Source organism: Podarcis gaigeae, assembly GCF_964106915.1.
Source record: "Podarcis gaigeae genome assembly, chromosome: 7".
NCBI classification, from domain to species: domain Eukaryota; kingdom Metazoa; phylum Chordata; class Lepidosauria; order Squamata; family Lacertidae; genus Podarcis; species Podarcis gaigeae.
The window spans coordinates 60,055,717-60,081,778 of NC_139683.1; the positions used below are offsets into that span (position 1 = coordinate 60,055,717).

General features: G+C 39.7%; 1 protein-coding gene and 1 long non-coding RNA gene across 14 annotated transcripts in view; one reads left to right on the forward strand and one right to left on the reverse strand.

Annotated features, from left to right (window-relative positions):
- Positions 1-26,062, forward strand: part of KIF13A (kinesin family member 13A) — a 73,018-nt gene that overhangs the window by 13,804 nt on the left and 33,152 nt on the right. For 7 of the 13 annotated variants that reach the window (XM_083746848.1, XM_083746839.1, XM_083746847.1 and 4 more), the window contains exons 3-17: positions 3,237-3,297; positions 5,423-5,515; positions 7,087-7,267; positions 9,510-9,597; positions 10,205-10,339; positions 11,675-11,787; positions 14,168-14,279; positions 14,796-15,008; positions 15,368-15,478; positions 17,599-17,733; positions 19,435-19,565; positions 22,068-22,154; positions 24,125-24,282; positions 24,711-24,921; positions 25,665-25,827. In XM_083746848.1, the coding sequence (XP_083602974.1) occupies positions 3,267-3,297; positions 5,423-5,515; positions 7,087-7,267; positions 9,510-9,597; positions 10,205-10,339; positions 11,675-11,787; positions 14,168-14,279; positions 14,796-15,008; positions 15,368-15,478; positions 17,599-17,733; positions 19,435-19,565; positions 22,068-22,154; positions 24,125-24,282; positions 24,711-24,921; positions 25,665-25,827 (1,962 nt within the window). In that variant the 5' untranslated portion in view covers positions 3,237-3,266. Of the gene's footprint in view, positions 1-1,235; positions 1,249-3,236; positions 3,298-5,422; positions 5,516-7,086; positions 7,268-9,509; positions 9,598-10,204; positions 10,340-11,674; positions 11,788-14,167; positions 14,280-14,795; positions 15,009-15,367; positions 15,479-17,598; positions 17,734-19,434; positions 19,566-22,067; positions 22,155-24,124; positions 24,283-24,710; positions 24,922-25,664; positions 25,828-26,062 lie in introns of all 13 variants that reach the window. The other 6 variants (XM_083746842.1, XM_083746845.1, XM_083746837.1 and 3 more) reach the window with 1 other exon arrangement.
- LOC310848278 lies at positions 19,601-24,629 on the reverse strand. The gene is made up of 3 exons (XR_014566266.1): positions 24,534-24,629; positions 23,846-23,894; positions 19,601-21,264 (listed from the first exon to the last, which is right to left on the reverse strand). It is a non-coding gene; the product is annotated as an uncharacterized lncRNA (long non-coding RNA).

Below are 26,062 nucleotides of genomic sequence, written 5' to 3' on the forward strand. Positions count from 1 at the left end.
GGTTAGGCTGAGAGATGGTGTCTGGCCTAAAGTCACCCAGTGAGCTTCATGGCTGAGTGGGGATTTGAATCCTGGTGTCCCAACGCTCTTAATAATTTATCCAGCACTTACATTTTTATGTCCCCTAACTGAGCTATGGAAATTATATTTAATATAATTTTAAATTTCATTAAAAATTAGTATCTTTGTCTCTGCCAATCAAACAACATGGAATTTACCTTCCATCTAATAGAAAAACACTATTTTGTTCAGGAACTACCAGAACTTGGTGAAGGAAGTTCTGGATACTTACATCATATGGAAGTATAGAACTAGAATGGGAGCTTCTGACCCACCAGGCAAACCTGATCCACCAGGCCTTCCCACTTGGCCTCCAAAGCCATTTTGGGGAAGCCATGTCCCTGCCCCACACCCTACACCTGATGTTATACATTTAGTCAGGTGTGGGGCAGGTAAGGGTGGGGTTTCAAAAGAGCAATCAGGAACTTAAAGTGGGCTCCAGTTTGCTAGAACAAGGTATGCTTCCCGCCAGAGGAGTGCAAATTGCTCAAAGAGGGAGAAGTAGCTTCCATCTGATGGAAACCATTTCCCTCTCCCAACAGTGCTCTTTGAAGGTCCATGTGCAGGCCACATGAAAGGGAGAATTCTTTCTTTCCTTCAGTCCCCTTTCCTACTGGGGGCGGTAAGAGAAGAGTTTCCTTAGCAAAATGGAGTTCTGAACAAGACATACTCCCAACTGCTCATCAACTGATGGGCAGTAGCATCATACTTTGCTCAGTGAAAGAAAAGCAGAAACCACCTCTTCCTTCCAGCGCTGTTCTTTGCAGTGCCAATCTGCGGGAGGCAGTGGCAGACAGGAGTGCCTGGCATGCTCTGGTCCATGGGGTCACGTAGAGTCAGACATGACTAAATGACTAAACAACAACATGGGAATGAAGGGGGGAATTCCTGAATTAATACTGTAATTGCATTCTCTCCTGTAAGTTGTACAGGTGTGTTTCTTCTTAAAATCTTGTTAGTATGCATTATTTTTGCAAGAGAAAAAATTATCGCTTTCCTAAGCCATTAAATATTGAATTCACTGATCTTTCCAACCAGAATAATTTATGGTATATACAGAGTGTTCTAATAGTTTCAGGCACTAACCATATATTCCCTTTCTTTTTAATGCTTTCCAATCTGTGGATGATATACTGACAATCCTTTTCTGCCATTGGTGTATTTCCATTCCTCAGAAAGTCTCCTAAGGTAAGTGACTGATCTTTTACAATACTGTTCCCTATAAAAATAAAGATAATTTGCTCACAATATCTAGCATGCTTTTCCACATTCAGTTTAATAGCTTTGCTTTCTGATAGAAATAATGCAGGTTCTAAATCCTATCTAATTTTGTTCTACAACCTGGTGCAGAGAAAAAGTTTGGAAGTTGCCAGCTCTGGTCTGTCTTTGTAATATGAATTTGATACATTCAAGTGTGAATTTTTGACAGTCACATAAGACTGAGGTGCATGTTAAGCAGACCTGCTTTGCCAGGCATACATACAGAATTATATGCATTTTACTGAGGGTCATTTCATATTTCATTGACACAGTGGTAACATACATGTGGTGTTGATCTGGGACCCAAGGTTGCATGTGTAGGAAGTAGTGTCTCAAATGTATGAAACTATCACCTTAGTGTGATGTTGAATTCCATCCCAGATTGCCATCTTACGCTAGGAAGTGTCAGGTTCACATAATCTTAGTAACTACCGTATTTTTCCATGTATAAGACACCCCCATGTATACGAAACCCCCATGTTTTTGAGGACTCAAAATTAAGAAAACACCTCTCAGCACTACCCGTGTATAAAATGAGCTCCAATTTCAAACCTAATTTTTTGGTAAAAAAAACCCCTAGTCTTATACACAGAAAAATATGGTATGTCCACATCCTCCTCTATGTAAGAATGGTAGCTGAGGGTCAAACACAATATATAGGATATCCATGATCAGATATCCCAACACTAATTTTGTTTTTTAAATAGCTTTAAAGTGGTTTGCCCATTTTTATTGGCACATGAGTTTAGGAAGAAGGAATGTTTAACTCTTCTCTTTGCACAGTTTTCAGAACCTAAAATGGTCTTGCTAGAAGAGAAATATATAGATACCTGTATTTTTCCTCTAGTAGGGCTAATAGCAGCTTGGGGGAATTTAGTTTAGAAAATACTGCAGAGGAATAAACACTATTTTCCTAGAGCCAGTACTCAGATAAAAATTGGAGCCCATCAAAGCTGCATTTAAGAAAATGTTTGTGTGTTTTAAAAAAGTGGTAGTCAGGAGAGCTAATGCCCAATTTCCTGCATTATGTCCGGCTCTGATACATTTTCAGCCTGAAAAGATGGGAAATGGGTTAGACCTTTAGACAATAAACACCTGAACCTCACAACTGACATGAATTTTGAGTAATTTTATCCACTTAATGTATTTAAAGAGTGTGCATAGAGAGAATGATATGGAAAGAAGCACAAAATGTTTGTTAAATATGTACAAAATACAGTGGTACCCTGGGTTACTTCAGGTTACAGACGCTTCAGGATACAGACTCCGCTAATCCCGAAATAGTACCTCGGGTTAAGAACTTTGCTTCAGGATGAGAACAGAAATCGCACTGCGGTGGTGCGGCAGCAGCAGGAGGCCACATTAGCTAAAGTGGTACCTCAGGTTAAGAACAGTTTCAGGTTAAGAACGGACCTCCAGAACGCATTAAGTTCTTAACCCAAGGTACCACTGTAGTCATAATATAATGAGCACAGCTGTCAGAATTCTGATGATAAGAAATATATAATTGCATGCTTTAGTTTGTTGCAACCTTCCCCAACCTAGTGCCCTCCAGATACTTTGGACTGCAACTCCCATACGCCCCAGCCCACACGGTCAATGATCAGAGGCTATGGGAGGGGTCCACAATGGCTCAGTTTGTATGTCATGGCATGCTACAATTAGCTGTGGATTACTTTTACTACTGCTGCTGATGGTCACTTTCCCAGCCTACTAACAAGTTGTTAGTTAGTACCTCATATAAGAAGAAACTACGGTAACTGCAAATAATCAGAAAGATCTGGGATTTTTAAAAAGACATTTGAATATAAATGGTTTCTTTTGCAAATTGTGAATGTTGCATTTGCTATTCAAAATAGTGTGAGTTTTCATAGTTTTTGGAAGTTTTTAATTTACTTTTTTCTATTCATATGCAGGTGTTTGCCTTTGATTACTGCTTCTGGTCTATGGATGAATCAAATACTGCAAAATATGCAGGTATGATTTGTAATTACTACAAGGCTTGGCTGATGATTTATAAAATTCTACTTCCCCCCCCCCCATGTTTAATGGAACCCACATTTTCCTGCTTTCTCTGTTTACAAAGTTATTAATTTTATTATGAGTTCTAAGTCCATTGTGATTTGGTTATGTAAAGGTAAAGGTAAAGGGACCGCTGACCATTATTAGGTCCAGTCGTGGCCGACTCTGGGGTTGCAGCACTCATCTCGCTTTATTGGCTGAGGGAGTCGGCATACAGCTTCCGGGTCATGTGGCCAGCATGACTAAGCTGCTTCTGGCGAACCAGAACAGCGCACGGAAACGCTGTTTATCTTCCTGCCAGAGCGGTACCTATTTATCTCCTTGCACTTTGACGTGCTTTCGAACTGCTAGGTTGGCAGGAGCTGGGACCGAGCAATGGGAGCTCACCCCGTTGTGGGGATTCGAACCATCAACCTTCTGATCAGCAAGTCCTGGCCTCAGTGGTTAAACCCACGATTTGGTTATATACTTGACAGAAAATCCATTGTTTCCCTGGATTTTGTTAGTGTTTTATAACCTGTATATAAACCCACTGTGGGTTGATTAGTGCATGTCTTAGTATTCTTTCACTGCGACACACCCTGTCCTTTCCTTGTAGTCATCTTAATTTTCTAATTATATTTATTCTATTTGGTTTACCCACACTGAACTCATGACTTTAGACAATAAAGAAACAGCAGGATGAAGCAACACTGAAACCATCCAGAATGTGTTCAATTCTACATTTCCTTCTAAGTAGGACTGGGAAGAGAAAACTGACTATCGTATTAGAAATATTCATTTAAAATACATCAAAGATTCTGTTAAAAGCAGATTACTTGAAAAATTAATTGGATGGTAGAAATACTGCATCTGAAATGCTTACTTCAAAGTGCTGACAATACCTGCTTTTTAGAAGCTGAAGCTTTCTCCTTTATTTCTTTAGACCCATATTTCAAAGCTATCTTTCTCTTGTTGCTAGTTATTGGAGGGAAGTCAGTTTTAGTTTTGTTATATAATAAAATGGTTTGGGCATTGTAGTTTTTATGTTTCATGAATGCACAAATTAGTGCTGTTAATTCACAATGTTTAAAAAGAGTTTTAAGGAGACACATCAGCATTATTTAATTTATAAACATAATCCACTTTCTGTATGCATGTGAGAAAGAAAATACTGGTTTAGATAGAGGGACAGTTATCAAAACAGCACAATTTTATATATATCATAAGACTCACAAGTGGATCAATATTTTAGAAGCAGCTGTTCTGGTAGTGCTACAACAGAATAATTTGGTATATCTGTTGGTATGCTGTCAAGCTCTCTCGAGACAATAATGATAAAAATAGAGGGTTCAAACCAGACTTTGATGGCAATCAGAAGCTTATTTGTGGGGGAATAAGTGCCATTGAATTTGGCAGCACTGAGTAAAGATGGCCAGGGGTTGCACTGTAAATTATGTTTGGAGTAGACATATTAACATCAATACTCATCATTACTAACTTTAGGTCCGTTGAAATAGGTGGGACTTTCTAAGCATGACTTGTATCTGGATCCTATCAAGTGATTGCAACCTATGTGATTGGTACCAGTACACATATAACCAATACTCAACCAAATGATGAATTTTATGCCAATGTGGATGCAATGGCTTCTATCCAATGCAGCACTAAGTAAGTGGTTTGCCAGTGCAAGGATTTGTGGTTGTACAGCAGGACCTCCCCTCCTCTTCTCCCCCAATATACCCCTTAAATCTCTTCTGGGGCTTCAACCCCTGGAGCAGACTTGGGGAGGGTGTGGGGTGTGCATGGGGTAGGAGAAAGGGAAAGTCTCATTGTGCAAGTGGGAATTCTTGCACCGATGAAACACTTAGTGATGCATTGGATACAAGCCAAAAATTGCGTATCAAGTTGATACTTTTGATATGGTTAGAAAATCATTGTGTTAAAAACTAGATATGGATTTAGATGTCATATTTAAGCAATCTAAGCAAAGTTTTTCACAACTGCTTTATTATTCACTTTTTAAATTGCTTATGGTGATAAAACTTAGTTTATTTAATCTTGAGGCTTTGGTTTCTCAATGGTGTATTAAATTTTGCAGGTCAACAAGTAGTGTTCAAGTGCCTTGGTGAAGGGATTCTTGAGAAGGCTTTTCAGGGGTATAATGCTTGCATTTTTGCCTATGGACAAACAGGTGAGAGATTTTTACAAGTGGGGATTTTTTATTGTGCCAGGAGTGCCACTTAACTAATGCCTTTCTTCAGTCCGAACCTCTCCTTGAGTGCAGTGTTGGACTTCTCCTTTGCTACATATATTTTCTCTCTTGCATCACATCCCAGTCACTTCTCTCTTAATACCTCTTAACTCAAAACCTAATAGCACTCATTACTGTATTCCTATGTTCATCTACCTGAACTTAATAGAGCATACTCCTGAATAAATATACTCAGGAACTGGTTGTAGATCTTTCTGACTTTGAGACAAATGATCAGTAAACAGACAAAGCTTCACATCCTTAATCTGAAAAAACAAGCCTAGTTTCATTAAGGATAATCTTGAACTGTGGGATCAGTACTGTTCTATACTGTTCTATACAGAGACTATACAGATGCCTTCTCAAACCATTATGCTTTGGTTGTGTATGCATAATCTAATGAACTTAGTTCAGAAGAGGAGAGCACCAATTATTGTGCTAGGACAGTTGCATGTTCATTTTTGTACACTTGCAAATAGTTCAGAGGAACTGAGAGCTCTACTTGAAATATTCCTCTAAACACTATTAAATATAGCAAGACATGCATTTGATGAAAATTCACAAAGTTAAGTTATGTGCAGACGACAAGGTGCCAGCTTTTTCTTTTACTTGTTTTGCATATGCTTTCCAAAAAAGAAGCATCAATATATTTTCACAACATATTAGTTAAACTAAATAATTTGACATTCATAAGGTGGACAGATGAGGATGAGAAAGCAATCTGTACTGTCATTATCATATACACTAATGCCATTGTGAGTTGCCTTGTGTTTGTAGAGCTAGAGTCAAAACTGTACCACCTCTGTACAAAAGAAGAGGCATCAGCATGCTCAGAGTAACCCTGAGGTTTGCAGATAGGAAAAAATAGCCTAGGATAGTCTTGCAGTGTAGTTCATATTGTATGCTGCAGTTCAGCCTCTAAGTAGTTTATGGTATTGTCTAGAGCAGTAGTTTCTGATATTTTCAGACCTGGGACCCAGCTTTAATCCAAACATGCATTTGGGGACCCATTTCTTAATATTTTGCCATATATTTAAATAGTGGTTGTGATGTTTTCGCAACCCTCCTTACATCAGGCTGTGTGACCTGATAGTAGATTCAGTTGAAGGCCTATGGAAGGTTGGTTGTTGGGCTGAAGCTGAGAATTGTTATCCACATTGCAGATTTGGCTGAGAGAGTAGTATATAATAATCCTGTGACATAGTTCACTGTAACATCCCTGTTGTAGGTTGCAGGGCTATGCTGAGAGAGCAGCTTCCAGCAGCCCTTATACTGTAGGCCACTGCTAATGTTGTAGGCCAGAGGTGGGACCTCTTAACCTGCCCCTCACAGACCTCTTTCCAGGTCAAATCCTGCACTTAGGCCAAACCAAATACTTAATTACATGGAGAACCCTTAATTGCATGTTCCATTGACTTACATGCAAACTGCCTTCACTTTTTGTAGGAAATAATTTGAAAATGCAAGTAGAGCTTTTATAATACATGTTTCTTTTCTATATTCTGTTTTAGGCTCTGGAAAATCCTTCTCAATGATGGGCAATGCAGAACAACTGGGTCTGATCCCACGGCTCTGCTGTGCATTGTTTCAAAGAATCACTTCAGAAGAAAATGATTCACATACTTTTAAAGTTGAAGTGTCCTATATGGAAATATATAATGAGAAGGTCAGAGATTTACTGGACCCTAAAGGGTAAGGAACTTGTTTTCAATGTTGATCAAAACAACAGGTTAGGAATGAGAGTATATTTTGTGCACTGAGACCCAAACTATACATGATCGCTTTAAATGTGACTGTGCCTCAGATGTGTGGGAAGGTTGTGATTTAAAGGACCAGAGTTTGTACGAAACCTTTTCTGACAACAGCATTCCCACTTGCAGCCCTTTTCCTCCAGAAGTTCTCTCCCCACCACCAACCAGGCTCACTTCTGCTATCGGAGCTCAGTAGAGATAAAAATGTTTGGAGGGGTCAGCTTTGGAATTAAAAGTAGTGGGTTGGGGGAAGAAAGAGGAGATTCAGCTCCCTTTATCTGCATGCTTCAAATAGCACATCAGCACCCATCAAGCAGACCCTGTCAGTCCCATAAGGTTATCATCTGTCACTTCCATGTGTAGTGTGAACTTGTCTGCTCTTACTAGAGAGAGCTATATTTACCAAAGTGAAATGCCAACCATCTATGATTGGTGGTCATTAAGGAACCTGGTTTTCAGAATTTACTTCATGGAATGTGAACAAAATGAGCTATGGGAGTGACTTTTACTGCTGTGTGGCTATTACGGTAGCCGGATATCTGTACAATAGCAGAAATGAATAAGAGAACATGCTTTTTTTGGGGGGGAGGGAGTCTGTCATTGTCCTGTGTATTAAAATTTGGGGCTTATGAGCTAGATAAAATGTGAGTAAGAAGAGACATAATAGACGTATATAAAATTATGCATGATGTGGAGAATGTGCATAGAGAAACGTTTTTCTCCCTTGGTATCCAATGAAGCTGAATTTTGGAAGATTCAAAGCAAACAAAATAAAGTATTTCTTCAACAAACATACTTAAACTATGGAATTCACTTTCATAAGAAGTGTGGGAATAGTGCAAGACTCAACAAATCCATATTTTCTGTTAGGGAAGATTTAAGAATATGATTGTAATTTAATAATAGGTAGGTTTAGAAGTGATTGATATTATTGGTATTATATTATTTTAAGGTTCATAATATTATTAAGAGGTGCCTGGCGTTCTCTGGTCCATGGGGTCACGAAGAGTCGGACACGACTAAACGACTAAACAACAACAAATATTATTAAATAGTTGTAGTTATGAAAACTAGTAAAATTTATATATTAAATTGTAATTTAAATTTCAAAATCAATTATAAATATAAAATCATTTAAAACAGCAATAGCACATTCATAAAATAAACTCAAACCCAAAACAGATACCAATTGGGATAAAGATTTAGAAGGCTTATTGAAAGAAGAATGTCTTTAGTAGGCACCAAAAAGGAAATAGAGAAGACACCTCTCTGGTATTCAGTGGGAGAGTGTTCCAAAGTGTAGGCGCTGCCTCACCAAAAGTTGATTCTGACATCCTGAAATCGACCTTCTGTAGATCTTGTGGATCATACCTACAATATGCCATCGCCTGAAGAATGATCGGTAGGGTATGTAGGGAATGAGGTAATCTTTTAGATATCTTGATCCCAAGATGTTTATATCAGCACCTTCAACCAAGCCCAGTAGCTAACTGGAAACCAGTGCAATTCTTTCAGTAGTTCTGCAGTGTGATGGTGTGTTTCCACCCCAGTGTGCTACCATATTTTGAACTAACTATGGCTTCTGGGTCAAGGGCAGCCCCACATAGAGTGCATTTCAGTAATCCAATCTGGAGTTTACCAATGCATGGATTTTGTTCGATGGGCTATCCCGATCCAGAATAGCTATAGCTGTCTTACCAACTGAAGCTGGTAAAGGGCCTTCCTAGCCATTTAGGTAATTTGGACTCTTAGTGACAGAGATGGGCCCAGGAGCACCCTTAGACTATGAACTTGTACTTTCAGGGGGAGTATTACCCCAGCCTTGGATAATTGTATGCCAGTTGTTGGAAATCACAAGTGGGGAGAGTGCTGTTGAGTTCAGATTCTGCCTTTGGGTTTCCCATAGGTTTCTGATGTGCCACCGTGAGAACAGATTGCTGGACTATATGGGTCCTCCAGCAGGGTCTTCTTAAATCTTTTCACATTGGGGCTATGAAGATGAGGGCAAGTTAGAGGTTAAAACAAGTTATAGGGAGAAAAATACCAAAAGTCTTTTTATAATGTTCTTTAAAATTATTTGATTGAATAATTATCTTGGTAATTACCCTTGACATTTCAAGCAGATGAGCTTTTTTAGAAGTTGGTTGGTAAAATTTAGACAAGTCCATTTTTTTCTTTCAAAGGAGTCGACAGTCCCTCAAAGTTCGTGAGCACAAAGTTTTGGGCCCATATGTAGATGGTTTGTCTCAACTCGCTGTTACTAGTTTTGAGGTAGGTAAAAACCAAATATCTAATGATATTAATAGTATTCCTAGGGTATGGTGGGGCGGGGACAGAGCTTATACAGCAGCCATGGCACACTGCTTCGTTACAGGCTGTGAGCACTGTGAGCTGAGAAAAGAAACACATGCATATACAATTTATATGATGAAAACAATTTGTCTTACCCAAAATTGAATAAATACATAAGTAAATATTAAAGATTGGTTGAAGAAAAAGCACAGGCGGCATAGAAATACATTTCAAAGGAGAGACCTTATGTATATTCGGGGCTGATGAGTATTTTAAAGTAAAAAAAGAACATTCTAAAGAAATTCAATATGGAAATCATATTAGCAGATTTTAAGCCATTGACTGATTTCAGTTATTCTGTTAACAATTACATTATATTAATCAGCTGAAGATAAATTAAGGCACCTTCTGTTTTCTAAACTGTTTGTGGATGGGGTAAACCTGTGAATAGGATGATGTAATTGTCTCTGGGCTTTATATGGAGAAGGTAGTGATTCTAGGTGAATCAACTCTTTGAGCCAATGGAAACATTGTGAATGGGAAGAATAAATTCTTTGTTTCATCCATTGTTTTCATTATGCTTCAGGATATTGAATCATTGATGTCAGAGGGAAACAAGTCCCGAACAGTTGCAGCAACCAACATGAATGAGGAAAGCAGCCGCTCCCATGCTGTATTTAATATTATAGTAACTCAGACCCTTTATGACCTGCAGTCTGGCGTAAGTGAATTGAGTTTAAGGGCCTTTGGAAATTTTATTGTGTGACTAATGTGATTCTAAGTATGTGAACTTGTAAATTCCTCCCCATTGATTTCAGGGACGCCCCAGTCCCAGACACATGTGTTTTAAAATAGGGATGTCAGATTAACAGTACAGAAGAATGTTAATGGAAATGTACTGAAAATGGTTAAGTCCCAAATTAAAATCTATGATACACATATGAATAGTATTCCTTAATCTGAAATGAGAAGCTAACACGATGGTGGATGATCTAAGATGCCATGCCAAGCAGATTCCAGCAAAGAGCGCATGAAATTTCAAATGTCATTTGTAGACACACATTACTATTAGATACTGTATTTGTTATTGTTCTACAGATTATAGAGGTTTGTAAAAATCCAGTACAGCACTTTCTGTGTTGCTTTGGTTTGATGTGTCTTCATGGTAATGAATACATGGGAATGGGCAGGTACAAACCAGCCACCAGAAACCTTATGGAAGTAGTTCATCAAGACATGGCAGTCAATATATATCAGATTGCCCCACCTTATGTATGGGGGTAGGGAGAGAAATGTAATATGGTCAATAAAGGTATTAGAATAGAACACGACCAGAGATCTGTTGCTTGGTAACCAGATTTAGGATTAGCAAGTCAGAAAATCTAACATCCTCTATTAGGGACTGATATCGACTGCTACCTGATGGATCCTTAGAAGAAGAGTATGTAATTCAGAACTCTCCAAATAAATTTCATCAGAATGGACATACAGTAGTGATAATTTATGTGGAAGTGTCCTCGTGAAACTTTTCATACACATGGAAAACTAAAATATTTTGGAGATGTCTAGGCTACGTAGAAGGACAGAGATGCTATATATAGATCCCAAACCTCCAAAAAGTTTTCTACCGACTTTATCATGCCTGCACATGAATCTGCATGAATACACAATGAGTAACTTTTACAAATGTGTTAGACGCCTTTTTCTTGGAAAATGTGGAATGGGAAGGGTAATGAAATAGCATGCATCTTTATTATGACTGTCTGGTGTTTTTCAGCTTTTCCCTTACAGGGAATTGTGAGGCCAATATGGCGTATATAATTAAATGTAAATTGGGCACAGTTATTATTAGTATTTACAAAGATTTGATACTGTTAATTCTAAAGATGTCTGTACTAAACAGTAATGTGAAAGTGACTTAAAAATATCACAGCAACTGCCTCTTGCTCTTGTTCAAGTTTGTTTGCCTGTATTTTATGGTTTCTTGCACTGTGTGAATTCATAGTAGGCTATTAAAAAGATTGATTTGTTTTTGTATGTTTGTGTTTTTGCTTAGAACTCCGGAGAGAAAGTGAGCAAAGTCAGCTTGGTAGATTTGGCTGGTAGTGAAAGAGTATCTAAAACAGGAGCAGCAGGAGAACGTCTGAAGGAAGGCAGCAATATAAACAAGTAAGGGCATGAGTGAATTTAAAGTATCCAAATAAACATTCACTTTAGCTGTACTCATCAGAAGGTCCTTTAAATCAAGCTTCTCATCAGACTACAGTGGTGCCCCGCAAGACGAATGCCTCGCAAGACGAAAAACCCGCTAGACAAAAGGGTTTTCCGTTTTTTAAGGCGCTTCGCAAGACGAATTTCCCTATGGGCTTGCTTCGCAAGAAGAAAGCCCATAGGGAAATCTCCAAGGACCTCTTTTAAATGCTGGCGGTGGGGAGCAAAGCCTTTCCCCCCCCATCCGGCCTTCAGAAGAGGTCCAGGAAGGCCGGCAGGGGGCTGAAAGGCTTTGCTCCCCACCGCCAGCATTTTAAAAGCAGTCCGGGATAGCAGGGAAGCGCTTCCCGCTATCCCGGACGGCTTTTGAAGGCAGGCGGCGGGGGGGGAGCAAAGACTTTCGCCCCCCACCGGCCTTCAGAAGAGGTCCAGGACCTCTTCTGAATGCCGGCGGGGGGCAAAAGTCTTTGCTCCCCCCTGCCTGCCTTCCCGGGAGAGCGGAGAAATGCAGCGCCTTTCTCCGCTTTCCCGGACGGCTTTTGAAGGCAGGCGGCGGGGGGGAGCAAAGACTTTCGCCCCCCACCGGCCTTCAGAAGAGGTCCTGGACCTCTTCTGAATGCCGGCGGGGGGCAAAAGTCTTTGCTCCCCCCTGCCTGCCTTCCCGGGAGAGCGGAGAAATGCAGCGCTTTCTCCGCTTTCTCGGACGGCTTTTGAAGGCAGGCGGCGGGGGGGGGGGAGCAAAGACTTTTGCCCCCCACCGGCCTTCAGAAGAGGGACCTCTTCTGAAGGCCGATGGGGGGCGAAAGTCTTTGCTCCCCCCCCCGCCTGCCTTCCCGGGGGCTTTAAAATCGCCCCGGGACAGCGGAGAAGTCCGCTGTCCGGGGCGATCTTAAAATGCTGGTGGGTGGCAGCGTTGCCGCCCGCCGGCATTTAAAAAAAACCCCGGGACAGCGGAGAAGTCCTCTGCTGTCCCGGGGTTTTTTAAAATGCTGGGGGTGGGAAGAAAAGCCCTTGTCCCCCCCCCAGCCTTCAGAAGAGGTCGGGGGACAGACTGTTCCCGGACCTGGACTGAAGGCGGTTTCCTTAGGAACGCATTGTCTGATTTTCAATGCATTCCTATGGGAAACCGTGCTTCGCAAGACGAAAAACTCGCAAGACGAAAGAACTTGCGGAACGAATTAATTTCGTCTTGCGAGGCACCACTGTACATTCAAATAGCATTCAGAATTCTGAATGTTAGATTAGTTTTACCTTTCTGCAATTTTTTTCCATTTATGATCCAGGCATGTGACTAATGTGAAATCGTTAACTTGAAGTGACAGCAGCACTTTATATAATGAAAAGGTGCTTGCATATTGTAATTTCTTCACATCCATTTCCCCAAGCAGTTGTGGATATTGCATTAAACAGCAACTAAGTAAGAGTAGGGTTTTAATGGTTGCAGAGTTCTCAGTAAACTTGTTGTTTTCCTTAAACACTTCAGTGTATTGGTCTTAACCAGATAAGGAGTGTCTCCACCCACATCGTTCAGCCTGGACACTGAGATCCAACTCCAAGGGCCTTCTGGCAGTTCCCTCTTTGCAAGAAGTGAAATTACAGGGAACCAGGCAGAAGGCCTTTTCAGTTGTTGCACCTGCCCTGTGAAATGCCCTCACAGCCGATGTCAAAGAGTTAAAAGAACTATATAAATTTCCATAGACTTCTGAAGGCAGCCCTGTTTCTGGAAGCTTTTAATGTTTGATTTATGTTTATTTTTTCTGCGGGAAGCCGCTCAGAGTGACTGGGGAAACCTAGTCAGATGGGCAGGGTATAATATATACTATATCATTATCATCATCATGCAACAAGTTGTTACAGTGACTCCCAAATAAGAATTCTAAAAGCTGCTTCATTTGTTTGCAGTAAATTTGCTTTTGCTATCCATCTATTTTCTTAATAAACAAATGGCAGATAATTACCTCTTATTTACATAGCTTCATAGTAGGAGGTGCTCTTTTCTTCTGAAAATTGAATATGCTTTCTCCTATTCTTTGCACTTCCTATTCCTTTGCTTGCTTGTGTTTTTGACTGTAGTGCTACAAAACACCCTTTAATACTGTTGGTGCTCATTTTGACCTGTATGCAACACCTTTTACTGTTTAGCTCCATAGGCTTTACATAATAGTTTATTCTTCTACAGATTTCTATTACTCTTGAAATCCTTTTTAAATCTTCACAAGTTCTAGAATTTAGTATACCCCACAGAAGCTACCTCCCCCCCCAAGATTAAATTTCCTTGCAGCTTTTGACAAATTGTATGTTACATGTTCTAGCTGATAACAATTTGCTGCTCTCCTAGGTCACTCTCAACACTAGGTTTGGTTATCTCATCACTTGCAGACCAAGCAGCAGGAAAGGGGAAAAACAAATTTGTGCCTTACAGAGACTCTGTGCTCACCTGGCTTCTCAAGGTAAGACATGGCACTGTATCATTCTAAGTGAAACTGAAACCAGTGTGCAAACTTTTTTGACAAATTAAGAAATATTGTAGATGCAACCTCTTCCTGGTATGATATATGCTTTTTCTTGCCATTCTGATTTTTGCATGATACTTTGTAATGCTGTGAGCTAAATATCCAATGTGTTGTAGGTCAGATGCGGTTGAAAGCAATGCACCTTGATTTTAAAAGTGTGCATTATATTCAACTAAATCATTATGTGAATGGAATGACTTTTGCCCATGCAACAGAACTTCCCTTTCCTCTCCATCCCCCATGTACCCTCTGTTCCACCACTAGATCTGCTTTGGAGAGTTGGGGAAGGAGGAGGGGAAGTTCCCTTGTGCAAGTGAAAGTTGTTCTGCTTGTGCAATGACTTCAGTGAGTGCAAACCTTTGTATGCTAAATGTAGTGAAATTGTGCGTTTAGAGAAGGGATATATTTTCTAATTGCTTCACATATTTATGAATTACTTAATATACTCTTTAGGACAACTTGGGAGGAAACAGCCAAACAGCTATGATAGCTACAATTAGTCCAGCAGCTGATAATTATGAAGAAACACTCTCCACACTGAGATATGCAGACAGAGCTAAAAGGATAGTTAATCATGCTATAGTAAACGAAGATCCAAATGCCAGGGTCATCCGAGAACTACGTGAAGAAGTAGAGAAACTAAAAGAACAACTTTCTCAGGCAGAGGTAAATATATGGTAATATTACTGGTGGGATTCAGTGAGTTGTCTTTTTTATTAGTTCCATACACATTTTACAAAGGGCGGGGAGGTTGATGTTTTTGAATTGGCTATAAAATTTGTATCACAACAGGATTTATTTGAAGATGAATTGATGATCTGAATTTCTTGTGGGAAGGGGGAAATCCAAATGGTGAGCACAATTAAACATAATGAAAGAGTAGTTTGGGGTTCTAAGTATTTGCACCCATGCATGTGATTCTGTTCACAACCCAATTTGTTTGACTAGCAGAACGGGATTAAAATTTGTCATGGATAAATTGGGAATTATAAAATGTTTGTAATTGTCATATTTTGGCTATGAAGGCTATGAAGGCACCAGAGTTAAAGGAAAAATTGGAGGAATCTGAGAAACTAATAAAAGAACTGACTGTCACTTGGGAGGAGAAGTTAAGGAAAACAGAAGAAATTGCACAGGTATTCTTTTCAGTATTCTTTCTGCTAAATGCTTAATTAGTGTAAGTTAGCATTACAGTACGTAGCCTGAGACCTGCGAATATAGGGCCGTATATAAATTCAATAAATAATAATAAGATAATAGTCTATGGAACAGAGATGGACAAGTTTTATATTTCCAAATGTGATCTGGCTGTCATACTGTTTCCTGAAAATCTGTGGCTCTTGCCATTCACTTGGATTTTATGTATTTAAAATATTTATTTACTGTCCTTCATTAAAATAGTCCACTATAGTTTACAATAGTGTGAATAAAACTAGGCAACAAACCAACAAATATGTATGGTGACATGCAACAAGACAAGATGCAAATTAAAAACTTGGAAAACTAAAGAAAATTCCAAAAAATATAAAGTTTAAGGAAATCCTGAGGAAGTAGGTTAATTAACACAGTTTATATTGATGTCACACAATGCTAGCATACTTGCTGTGGTTGCATAGGCTTTACTTAGGTATTAAACAAAGCTGCTCATTCCGTAGATGGCTGCAAAAATAACAGCTGGATTAAAACCTACAGTCACAGTAGGCAGCTACCCAAACATTCCCTGTTACAGCAAATTATTGTCACAGCTCACATGTCCAGTGGCGTAGCGTGGGTTATCAGCACCCGGGGCAAGGCAAGTAATTTGCGCCCCCTAACCCATGGATTTGCGCCCCCTAACCCGTGGATTTGCGCCCCCTAACCCATGGATTTCCCTAACCCCCAGATGTTGCGCCCGGTGCGGCCGGCCCCCCCTGCACCCCCCACGCTACGCCACTGCACATGTCACTGTATTGCTACGAGCATGCTCACTTGAAGCAAAGCTAAGGAGTTCTAAAGTTGAGGGCCAGGTATTAATATGGCTTAATTTAGCCCAAATGAGTGGTGTTTCAGTGTATTTTTGTATTCCTTCATGTTTCATCAGCAAATTTTGCAAGAGAATATGAAGTAAGGCAAGTAATTGTTCCCTGTGTGAGGTAGTACTTCCTTTTATCCTGGCTTCTAGTATCATATGAGAGGGAGAGAACCTTTCCGCAGCCACCTTCCCCACCCCATTAGTGTATATGTGAAGTTAGGATTTTTCACCTCAGTGTGTTTTATATTTGCTCACATTGGAATTCATTTTAATGCCCGTTTGCTTAGTTGGAAGAGATCCTTTTGGAGCTCCTTGCAGTCCCCTTTCGTTTTTACCACTGGTGTCATCAGAAAACTTGGCCACCTCATTGCTCACTCCAGATCCTTTTGGATTAAGTCAAAATGCACTGATTTCCATAAAGGTCTGTAAATGAACCCACTGCTTACTTAGCACCACTGCAACAACTGTCCATTAATTCCTGCTCTGTGGTTGATTCTCTTATCTCATGACTGTTAAGTTTCCTCCGGCCAGAATCTAATTGTATGTTCATTGGTACTTCTGTTGTTCTAAGTTATTTTGTTGTAGGTTATTGTGAAGGAAAGTGAAAAAAGCAGCAAAGATTAGAAGAATTAGTTTACATTCTAACTGTATATTTTAAAAATATTTTTATTGTGGCATGTTGTCCAACCACAGTTTCTAAGAATGTTATAAATTGTAATAATATGTTTCATTGTTTTAAAAGGCACTGATAGGACTGTATGCATGACTTCACTAGTCTGTTTCATTGACTGATGAACAAGAGTCATAATAGATGAAAGGCCTGTTGGATAGTGTTAGTCATAGTTGTGCAACCTCTTTTGTTATCTGTTCTAGACCTATTATTTTAGCTGGGTGCAGATTAATGGTAACTCTGTTTTTATTTCCAATGGTACCCCCTCACATGAGGAAGGCTGCTTCTGCTCACAGAAGAGTTTGTTTTATGCCTCAGAGTTGAGCAGTTTGTGAGAAAGGTGATTCTAAATCCAAATAGGTTTCCCCCCTTGTACCACCTTTTGGAAAAGTGGAAGCATGGAAACTGATATGGAACCTACCTATTATAGTTCTATGTGAGTTCTTGTGTAAAGATTCGTAGAGCAGCGTCAGCAGCTGTTTTTCTTTTGCCTGTGATTATGTCTCAAGTCATAATATTTAGGTTTATTGGCACTTAGATTTGATGAATTAATTTTTTTCCTGTGTATTTTACAGGAGAGACAAAGACAGCTAGAGAGTATGGGCATTTCCCTTGAAACTTCTGGCATCAAGGTTGGGGAAGATAAGTGCTACCTGGTGAATCTAAATGCAGATCCTGCACTCAATGAATTATTGGTTTACTATTTAAAGGTAAAAAGGCATTAAATTTTGTAGTGTTTTGGAGCTTCCCTTGAAAAACTGCGCTAAATTTGAATTTGTGGGATTATATCTACATTAGGGACGGGGTGGCATTGTGGCCTAAACCACTGAGCCTAGGGCTTGCCGATCGGAGGATTGGTGGTTTGAATCCCTGTGACGGGGTGAGCTTATGTTGCCTGGTCCCAGCTCCTGCCAATCTAGCAGTTCGAAAGCACACCACAAAGTGCAAGTAGATGAATAGGTACCACTCCGTCGGGAAGGTAAACGGCATTTCCGTGTGTTGCTCTGGTTTTGCCAGAAGCGGCTTAGTCATGCTGGCCACATGACCCGGAAAAACTGTCCGCGGGCAAGCGTCGGCTCCCTCGGCCAGTAAAGCAAGATGAGCGCCGCAAACCCTAGAGTCATTCACGACTGGACTTAACTGTCAGGGGTACTTTACCTTTACCTCTTTATATCTACATTGGTTCTTAAAGTATGGGACTGAAACTTCCTTACTTGTTTTTAATAAAAAAACTTTTCAGTCAGTACTTTATTTGCAAAAACTAAAAGACATTGCAGAAAATCCGTTGCTCCTTCCATTCTTTAACCTGATCATTCACTATGATTCTCTCAGTTTAACCCTTCCTTGTAAGTGGTCAAAAAGGCTAATATGAATTCTTGTGTAGGCAAGTGCTCTTACTTCTAAGGCTTTATCATAATTTTGGTCCAGGAAGGAGAAATTTAGATTCTGTTATTCTGCTATTTGTTATGCACATAGTCCATACCATTGTGAATTTAATTTTGATAATCAGTTCATATATCTCAGCAAAAAAATAAAATGATGAGATAGTTTGCTGTATGTGTTCAGTTTATTGATAGGCATACTAATAAATGTGTATAAAGATAGCTTTTTCATTCCGTGACCTCTATCTCTTAAGATTCAAGCCAAGTTTTTCTTTCTCATATATAGTACTCAGTACTGATTCAGGTTTTTTGTTATACAGTGGTACCTCGGGATGCAAACGGGATCCGCTCCGGAGCCCCGTTTGCATCCTGAATAGAACATAAGATGCGACTGCGTGTGTGCATGTGCATGGGTCGCGTTTCGCTGCTTCCGCGCATGCGCGTGACGTCATTTTGACCACCTGCACATGTGCGAGCGGCGAAACCTGGAAGTAACGTGCTTCGTTACTTCTGGGTCACCGTGGAGTGCAACCCAAAAATACTTATCCTGAAGCATATTTATCCTGAGGTATGACTGTAGTTAAATTGGATTGCTATTAGTAGATTTCAGATGGGTAATTGTTGTAATAATTAAACCTAGCTCTTTTATCTTTGTTCTTAGGAACCTATTTTCTTAGACCTATATAATAAATGCAACCAAATATTTCTAATGTTATAAGCAGAAATTACTGTGAACAATTATGCTGTGAAAATATTTCTAGTTTGCAAAGGCAATTGGTTAATCCCATGTACAGCATTATGTCTCAATCTTTGTATAATAATTAAGTGTGGGCATATATTTCTGTGAGATCAGTTTTAGAGAGTTTGTACAGGGGCCTTGTTACCTCTGCCAGGCTAGCAATAGTTTCACTGTGTAATGAATATGGCCATGGGATTCCAGGGTGGATTGCACATACTTTGTGATGAATTAGTATGTGCCTATGTCAATAGAAGCAGCAAATTTATTTTCATTGTAATTGTCTTAACCAGGATCATACTAGGGTTGGTGCAGATACTTCTCAGGATATACAGCTATTTGGGATAGGGATCCAACCAGAACACTGCGAGATAGACATTGCACCAGATGGGGAAGTTTCTCTTTCACCAAAAGAAAATGCAAGGTAAGAGAAATGCAAATTTAGTTTCAACCTACAAAAAAGGGTAGCATTCATGTTTGTAGAGAAATTTATAGAAAAACACCCTGATAAGAAACGTGGAAAACTCCACATATTTAGTTTTGATACCGTCATAATGATAAGAGCAATAAAATAAGTGCTTGTGCTGTTCTTGATGCATAAGCATACCGGGAGAGATGCTTCTCATATCATATGAGAATTAAACTGCTCAGACCTTTCTTTGAAATATGGAGCAGTACATAAATTACCTTAATATTATAACAACAATAAAAGGTAAAACAAAGCTATGTCCCAGAATATTTTTCTCTGTAATCTTTCTAGGTGTTTGACTTTGGAAATATTTGAGCATTGCCAAAAAAAGAATGCTAAGAAAAAACAAATGTTAGAGGTGAACCACAACAAAATCAGTCAGTTTAAAGGAGTTTCCATAACTTCTTGATGCCAGTACTAGCAACATGATAAGTGAAACAGATATCCTGTAATCATGATTGCATACACCAATTATTAATAATTCAAATTTGTGGAGTACTTAAGAGTAAGTTTTTTGAATACTATTAAGGGAAAGGATTCCCACCAATATCACCATGTCGAAATAAAATCTAAATCTCTTTGAAGACATGATGCCAGCTTTAAGGACAAATTAGGAATGTAAATGTATAGAAATAAGCACAGTGTATTCTACATAAGCTTTATTTATACTTTTTGCATGGTATACCTTAGTGTGTTATACTCCAGTGCTGTAGCCATAAGAGAACAAAATTCCAAACAGATGGTGTTCTGTGTTGTTATGATAGAATTCCATTGCTAGGAGTTAGTCATTTTGACTGGCAAGAACAAAGAAGCATGTCACTGGAAAAAATTTATAACTAAATAGGCTTTGTTTAATTTGTGCTTCATCCAAAATGCCTTAATAGGCGCAAACCTTGTTACCGAAGTTACAACTGACAGTACATTGAATCATTTCATTGCTGATTCTCATGGAGATTGAAAGTAACTTCTTTGTGATATGGAGATGAATTAAAATACTGTTTCACTTTTATTCACCACACTTGGAACCCAGAGATTTTTTTTCAGCAGTGAAAGAAATAGAAGACAGCTGTTTTAAACGCTACCTTTCTAACAAAATTAGGTGCACAATGATTAACTTCCCTGTTTCTGCTTGCCTAAATTTAAGGGCAGTGAAAATGTATACAAAGCTGCCTCTCTAACATTTCCTCTAAGGTCTGCACCAAAAATGTGTTCTTTCTGCTGTGGCTAATGTGAAATAAACTTCTTTTAATCAGAGTAACCTAGTTTTGGAAGATTGTTTTTTAAACTCTGGGAGCAACATATGTACAAGTCTCATTAAGGAGGTTTTAACTGGGTTTGTGCAGACTGCTTACGGTAAACAGCCTGTGACCCAATTACTTAAACATATATGCTGCATGTTGCATTGCTAAAGCCAAGCCACTGTCTGTCCTGTATATAGTAAAGAGGTGCTGCAGCAGCAATAATAATTTGTCAGTAGAGATCAGGCTCTTGTTACAGCCTTCATGACTTTTATTTCACACATTTTATGCATGTTTAGGGGTTTCTGTTAGGAGGCCTTTGTGGTGCTGAATCAAGAGAAAACACTTCTTCATTCTTCTCCATGTTAAGTGAATAGGTAATACATCCAAAAGTAGAGAGCTTTCCCAGTCTGCATCTATATTGGAAGAGTTTTTAAAAAATATGTTTTAATTGTTTTATTGTTTCTGTGTTTGTCACCCTGAGCACCTTTGAGAGGAAGGATGGGATACAAATTAAATAATCTATTAACACTTTTATCCGAGAGCTAGGAACAAGCAGGCTGGAAAAAAGAGAGCACATGTCTGTTGGAGTATCTGCAACACCCACTAAGACTCATAAGGCAATTACTTCTTTGGGACACTCTGCATAATCAAGTACTGCAAACTGTAACTGTCGGAGCTCAGGATGTAGACTTTTCACTACCTGGTCAGTTTAGCACACATCATCAGGTTGGAATGGAAAATTGTAAAGGGCCATTTTCCTATCCTTAAAACTTCTCATGTCTCTTCAGAGAAGCACACCTCACACTTTGAAAACCATAGAAATGAGAGGCTATGAAGAAAGCACATGTGTTTGCACTGCTGAATGTGTATATTTCTGCTTGCCCCTTCTCACAAAGTATTTGTATGTGCCTTGGTTGAGCCCAGAAACAAAAAAACCACCTTGCTTCTCCTGATGTGTTTCATGTGAGTAAGAATATATTTTATAACATGGTTCCTGGCAGCTAGGTGATACACACTCTTCACTGTCCCTGCTGGACCAAAGAGCAAGAGTGACCAGTGGGTAGGAGAGAATTTGTCCCCTTCTGCATCTCTGTCTTATTTAACAATTCCCGTGGACCAGAGTGGGTAATGTTTTGTGACTACTGGGAATTGCTGTTGGAGAACTCAGATTTTAAAGAATAATTTCAGTCTTTTCAATCTTGTGCTTTGCTTTCAGATCCTGTGTAAATGGCACGTTGGTGTGTTCTGTGACACAGTTGTGGCATGGAGATAGAATCTTATGGGGAAACAACCACTTCTTTAGGTAATCTCTCTCTCTTTCTCTCTCCCCCCCCCTTCTTTATTTAGAGAGCTATGTCCAAATATTACTAGTGAAGAATCTTGCTTCCAAAGAATGAGGCTAAATAGATGAACTTCTTTGTTACAGCTCAGACTTCTATAGTGTTAGTTTTTGGGCAATTAGTCTGTCTAGGTTTCCATCTAGTCCACACAGTATCTTCTAGGATAATATTTCTCCTGTTATGATACTCTGTTGAATAGAGCTTAAATTTGTGAGCATATTTTCATAAAACTGAAATCAATAGAGTCTTAAATACCGATCACTTGCTTTAGAGCAAGTACCAGGAGCTATGCTTCCTAACATGAGCAGCCTTGAACGGAAGATGGAAGCAAATTGGCTTGCATTGTGTTTGGCAAATACCGTATTTTTCGCCCTATGGGATGCACCGGCCCATAGGACGCACCTAGATTTTTTGGGGGGGGGAATAAAGGGGAAAAAAATATTCCCCCCCCCCAGGCGCAGGGGTCCCAGAACGCAGCTTCGGCATCGCTCTGGGAGTTTGCGGGGCTGGGGGCGGGGGAAGCCTGAGCTTCCCCCGACCCCAGCCCCTAGAACGGGTCCCAGAGCGCAGCTTCGGCATCGCTCTGGGAGCTTGCGGGGCTGGGGGCGGGGGAAGCCTGAGCTTCCCCCGACCCCAGCCCCCAGAACGGGTGCCAGAGCAATGCCGAAGCTGCACGCAGCTTCGCATCGCTTTGGGAGCTTGCCAGACTGGGGGGATAGCTTCCTGAAACCTGGAGAGCGAGAGGGGTCAGTGCACACCGACCCCTCTCGCTCTCCAGGCTTCAGCAAAAGCCTGCATTCGCCCCATAGGACGCACACACATTTCCCCTTCGTTTTTGGAGGGGGGAAAGTGCGTCCTATAGGGCGAAAAATACGGTACTACATTGTAGTGTAGAAATTTGTTGCTTTTAAGTCATTGTTATATGTACCCTTGTACATGGGGAGAACAATGTCTCAGTAAAAAGATAAATCTGTTGTGACTCATTGTTAGTTGTGGGATAACCTAACTACAGTTGCTTTGGCAACCTCTAGTCTAGATTACTGCAACACATTATACTTAGGGCTGCCTCTGAATAGGGTTTGGAAGCTTCAGCTGGTAGAGAATTTGGCAGCCAGGTTGCTGACTGGGGCAAGATGGTTTGAGCATATTACATTGATCCTGGCCCAACTGGCTCCCAGTTAGTTTCTGGGCCCAATTCAGAGTGCTGATTTTGACCTATAAAGCCTTGAGCTGCTCAGGATTGCAATACCTCAAGGACTGCCTCTCCCCACATGAACCAACCTGGACCCTGTGATACTCATGTGAGGCCCTTCTTCATCTGCCTCCTCCACAAGAGGTATGGAGGGTGGCAACACAAGAACAGGCCTTTTCTGCAGTGGTTCCCTGTTTGTGGAATGCAATTTCCCCACGGAGGTTCATCTGGCATCTTCATTCTACACTTTTAGGTGCTAGGTGAAAATGTTCCTCTTCAACCAAGCCTTTGGCTGACTAACATCCATATCCTTTTAAATGTGTTATTGTTTTGGTTTGTTTTTGTTCTTGTTTTTCTTATATATTTTGTGTTTTTATCTTGTATTTATATGCTGTGAGCTGTCCTGAGATCTAGGGACTGTATGCAAATTTAATAAATAAATAAATAAATATGTTACTGTACCTTTAAGATGAATAGAATCTCAAGAGCAAGACTTGTCAGTTGGCTTTGTCTGTTAGAGAAGGTTAAGATTAAATTCAGTGAAGGTTGTACATATTTGTCTCCTTACTTATTAATCTACAGTCAACACTGTAGCTTCCTTTGTTTTGGAACATCCTGCAGCGTGCCTTTCCTCCCTGCTCATGGGTTGTTAAGTATAGAAAGATCTGAGCCACAGAATCCAGCATTTTAAAAATGGATTTACCAAGGTATTTCATAACTACTTTCTCAACTTTTTAACAGAATCAATCTGCCTAAGAGAAAGCGAAGAGATTGGTTGAAAGACTCTGAAAAAGAGCAGCAGTTAGCAGAACATGATCTAGATGCAGCTTCTTCGGAACCAGACTATAACTATGAGTTTGCACAAATGGAAGTCATAATGAAAACACTGAATAGCAATGGTAAGAAGCTGATGCTCAGCATCACTGAAAATGTCAGACAGGAGCACATAAATTTCAAGGTCCTGGCAATAGATAGGTTCTTTAATCGGTTCCCTTGTCCTGATGGTTGTAAATAAGGAATGGATAATTTTGTTGTGTTCAGTAACTGTTGTGACTTTCTGGGAATAGAGACTGTGGAGGAGTAAATCATGTATGACCAACTGATCCCAATTATATTTACTAGGAAGTAAGTGGAGTTTTATGGGATTTACCTCATGCTCATCTTCCTTTTCTTATATAGACCCTGCAGTAGAAAATGGTACTTTGGATCTTTTATCTCTCACCTTCTGATCACTGTGGCTGTAGAACTGTGTTAAGAAGTAACAAAGCTGAATTATTAACAATGTAGATAATGAATTTTAAGATATGCTGGTGCTTTCCTTATCTAGATCCAGTACAAAATGTGGTCCAGGTCCTGGAGAAACAATACTTGGAAGAAAAGCGTAGCGCTTTGGAAGAGCAGAGGATGATGTATGAGCGTGAGCTGGAGCAACTCCGACAGCAGCTTTCTCCGGAAAGACGGTATCAGCATTCTAGTGACAGGCTTTCAGAAGCTACCCAGACAGCTCAGCAGAAAGTGAACCTTTGGTCAGAAGAGAGGTGAGAGCATTGATATTAAAACCATAAGTAACTATGAAAGAATGAGTGATGGAAGAAAAATACTATTGTGTGTGTGTGAATCTGTCCAGGACAATCTTTCATCCAGATCCTAAATAACTTTAGAACATCCTTCCTGCAAACGTGCTATGAGTAAGCTAACCATACTCAAACTGCTTGTTGTAAAACTTAGTACCATTTAAATTCTTCAAACGCAGGACTCATTGGGGCCGGGCATTTGGTATGTACCTTCCGTAACTAGAATGTAGTCCTTCTTACCTAGTGATTCTGACTGATTTGGTCTTATCTGCATTGTCTTCTCAGTTAAGGACCAATCATGTCATAGCACAGGCACTGTGCAGTGCCCATATGGTCAGAATTACTGCAGGGCTTTCAAGGGAAACTCATTATAGCTCTTGTATAACTTGTAGGTTTCATCTTGGTATACATATAATTTTTCTCAGAATGCCTATAAAGACGGATTAGCACGGTGGGATTTGTTTTGTTACCAAATGGCATTTCCAAGATAGCCTTGACATGTATTAAAAAAATAGGAAGCATTCTCTCATTTAAAGCTATTATTTTCTCTTGTTAAAATATTTGAACATAATTTTTAAAATCTGGAATAATTAATATTCTTATGTTTACAACCTTGTTCATTGTTTCTGCCAATGTCTTCTTACCAAGTTCTCAATTTCCCAATTAATATTCTACTACTCCTCTCCATTTTTCTTTCCCACCCCTAGGGATGAGTTATTTCGACAGAGCCTAGCAAAATTAAGAGAGCAGATAGTTAAGGCCAACACATTAGTGAGGGAAGCAAATTTATTGGCTGAAGAAATGAGCAAGCTAACAGATTATCAAGTGACACTGCAGATTCCTGCTGCTAACCTGAGTGCCAATAGGAAGGTAAGAAAATTGATAATTGAAACTATTTTGTAAAAGCCCTTGGAAGTCATTTGAGTCCAGAAGTAGAGAATGAACGAGTGCATGAGGGAGAGAAAATGGAACATAAATTAAAGGAGTTGTATGGACTGAATAGATATAGCTTCTCTAAACTTTCTATCTCACTGAGCTGATACAATATTATAATACCCGTAAACATACAGTAGAAACAGGACATTCATGCCTGTGCTATCTTGAT